We start from the raw sequence: 2,866 nt of genomic DNA, 5'->3' as shown, positions 1-2,866 counted from the left end.
TACCTTTTCTCGCTCGATTGCAGAAGCCGAATACCGAGCTGTTGCGAATGTTGTTGTTGAGATATGATGGCTTCACAACCTACTCCTCGAGCTCCATGTCCCTCTTAAATGTGCAACATTGGTCTACTAATGTCTTTGCTATGTACTTATCCGTAATCTTGTTCAACATTAGTATACTAATACAGTAATACACATCGAAATGAATATTTATTTTGTCAGAGAAAAAATTGCTCTTCAACACGTCCAAGTTCTTTACATACCATCAGCTTACCAATATGCAAATATGTTTACCAAAAGCCTACCTGGACAACTTGTTTTTTTATTTAAGAAATAGTTTGACCGTTCTTCCTCCTCTGAGGGAGGATATTAACAAATCGCATATGCATATATTTATCAGTATTTATTGTAATAGATTTATTTATATTTGACTATATCTCAATCCCTGATTTATCGGGATTCCCTTTTGTATATATATTCTGCATTAAGTTTGATGAAAGGCATGTCATGCATTCTATAATGAGAAATCAAATATTCTCTTGCTTTTTGTTTCTATCCATCTTCTTACTCATAAGATCAAAAGAAGTGTTAAACTTTAAAGAAATGATTAAGAGAGAGAATTAGTGATGCCAATCGTATATCATTATTTTATACTATGAGTTAGAAGATGGATAGGATGAGAACATTTAATTATATTATTTATTATGTAAATCTATTGCATCAGTCACCCTAGGGTTATTTTGAAATTCATTTTTTCGCAAAAATATTGTTTACAAAGACTATTACTAGGGATTGACATAAAGATCCTCTTTTTACTTCCACACTAAATGTACAAAATTGTCAGGAATGTTCTTTTACTTCTATTTTGGGTTCCTAAATGTACAGGCTTGTCAGGTATTTTCTCTTACACGGATCAGAACAAGGATGTTTTGGTTCCAAGTCTCCTCTGATCGCTTGGCAGTTTCTTTTAATCTTTCTTTACTTGTGTTTCCAAAAAAACAGCCCAAGTTGAGTGTCAAAACTTATATATAATATTAAGCTTTGCCATGGTAACCAGGGACAATACACACCAAACCACATAATTCGAAGCAGAACCATTAATAACTCAAATTTCTAGTGCACTAAACTACTAAAGTTAAAACTCAACCAGATTTGCTCAAACGCCTTGACGATCATATCATGATACTCATTTGAATTCCAGGACAGGTAACATGCAAGAAGCTTTTCCAAATCCTTTGACTCCCGGATGTTATTCTCCAGAATCATCTCTAGCATTGATTCCTTCAAGTCCTTCTGTGGGTCAAATGACGACTTCACAATGCAACAGCTACTTGACAGCTTCTTTTGTCTCTTGTCGTCATTATTATCATCAACCATTCTCTTGCATACTGGTGTTTTGGAAGAATTCGATCTGATCTTGATTTCTGAAACTGGTTTTCCCCCTGCAGTTTCTTTCTTGGAGATGTTTTCTTTGATTGTTTTGATTGAAACAGAGCTTTTACTGCAAGTTTCTTCATTCTTCTCAACCATCGTTGATTTGTCAATGCTGGATTTTGTGGGTTTAGTTATAATTGGAGGAAGCTTTTGAAGGTTGTCATTAGTTGAAGCAGTAATCAGTTCACGACTACAAGAGGTGGAGGGTGGTGTTGAGCGAGTTGACTCGGAGAAAGGGTACTTATTGGTATGATCAATTGGCTCAGTGGGTTGAGTGTAGAGTGGATGTTTTCGAGAAGGAGGATTGTGGATAATGTTTGTAGTGTAAACTGGTTGAAGCGTAGGGGTGTAGCAGATAGAGTTTCTTGGGTAGTTGTGCTGCTTTGAAGTTGAAGAAGAGTAAGCAGATGAAAGTGGTTTGGTGTTCATATCTCGAAGCCTGTAAAACCAAGCATTTGGTATCATATGTGACAATCTAAGCTTGTGCTTCCTCATAAAACCTACTCTCTTTTTTCTCACTCTGTGTGTTAAGAGTGAATTTGGTCCGAGTTGACTTTCATTACTACCCATGGAGATACAATGTGTGAGACACATATGGAAATGAAAGAAAAAGCATGAAAAAGTTGACGTGGGAGTTTTGGGGTCCTTGTCGATGAAATTTCAAAAGTGGCCATGTTACTTCATAATCTCCAACCCCACACATGCATTATTGCAACTTGTTTTTTATCCCCTCTCCTATCTTTCCCTTCAAATGTTCAATTTTTATATTTATTTTTAACGGCATGTTCAATTTATATCTCATATCTGTGCTTGTAAATGAGTCCACATTTAAATAAAATCAACTAATGAACTCATTCAATACATGACCTAAGTAGCTAGATAATTGATGATCATTGTGATCTCATTCATGACTCCGTTAATATTAACATCATTGCAATTTGAACAATGAAACTTGAGAAATATTGACTTGAAATCATCAAACGGGAACAAAAACTTGAACTATACATCAATCGAGAACACAAATGAAACCTGAAGTTACTACCAAAGTAGATGTGTAGTCATGACATATGCATATGCAACTGATCACCATGCGCTTGAACTTTTTGCGTTTAGAAGAGAATTAATTGGTAGACTGTGTGACTTTAAACCGGATAGTCCTCCTTGCTTCTAGAACACCCGGGTAGATTAAACAAATGCCAAATAGCTTCTAGAGTAAAATACACAAATGATCCCTATGATATAGGGTGATTTACACAGTTAGTCCCTAACAGTTTTTTTTTTTATATTTTCTTCTTCTTCTTCTTATTATTATTATTATTATTAACTCGGACGATCACTAAGATGTACTTTTGTTGCGTGTTAGGTCCCTCACAGACTTAAAAAAAAGACTAAATTACTTGTGATATCCTTAAACTCACGGTTCTTTTAAAATTTT

At 35.0% G+C, this 2,866-nt stretch overlaps 1 protein-coding gene across 1 annotated transcript; it reads right to left on the bottom strand.

Moving 5' to 3' along the window:
• Positions 1-1,005: 1,005 nt before the first annotated feature.
• LOC111879038 (transcription repressor OFP1) lies at positions 1,006-2,054 on the bottom strand. Its single transcript, XM_023875508.3, has one exon. The coding sequence runs from the start codon at positions 2,023-2,025 to the stop codon at positions 1,111-1,113; it is 915 nt and encodes a 304-aa protein (XP_023731276.1). The 5' UTR covers positions 2,026-2,054; the 3' UTR covers positions 1,006-1,110.
• Between the last annotated feature and the right edge of the window lie 812 nt (positions 2,055-2,866).

The sequence above is a fragment of the Lactuca sativa genome, chromosome 8, assembly GCF_002870075.4.
Source record: "Lactuca sativa cultivar Salinas chromosome 8, Lsat_Salinas_v11, whole genome shotgun sequence".
Classification (NCBI taxonomy): Eukaryota; Viridiplantae; Streptophyta; class Magnoliopsida; order Asterales; family Asteraceae; genus Lactuca; species Lactuca sativa.
Note: the sequence above shows the minus strand (reverse complement) of the source record. Positions and strands in the feature narration are given on the sequence as shown.

Coding starts and splice junctions, on each gene's coding strand:
- LOC111879038 (XM_023875508.3), bottom strand. CDS start 2,025: ATGTGTCTCACACATTGTATCTCCATGGGTAGTAATGAAAGTCAACTC.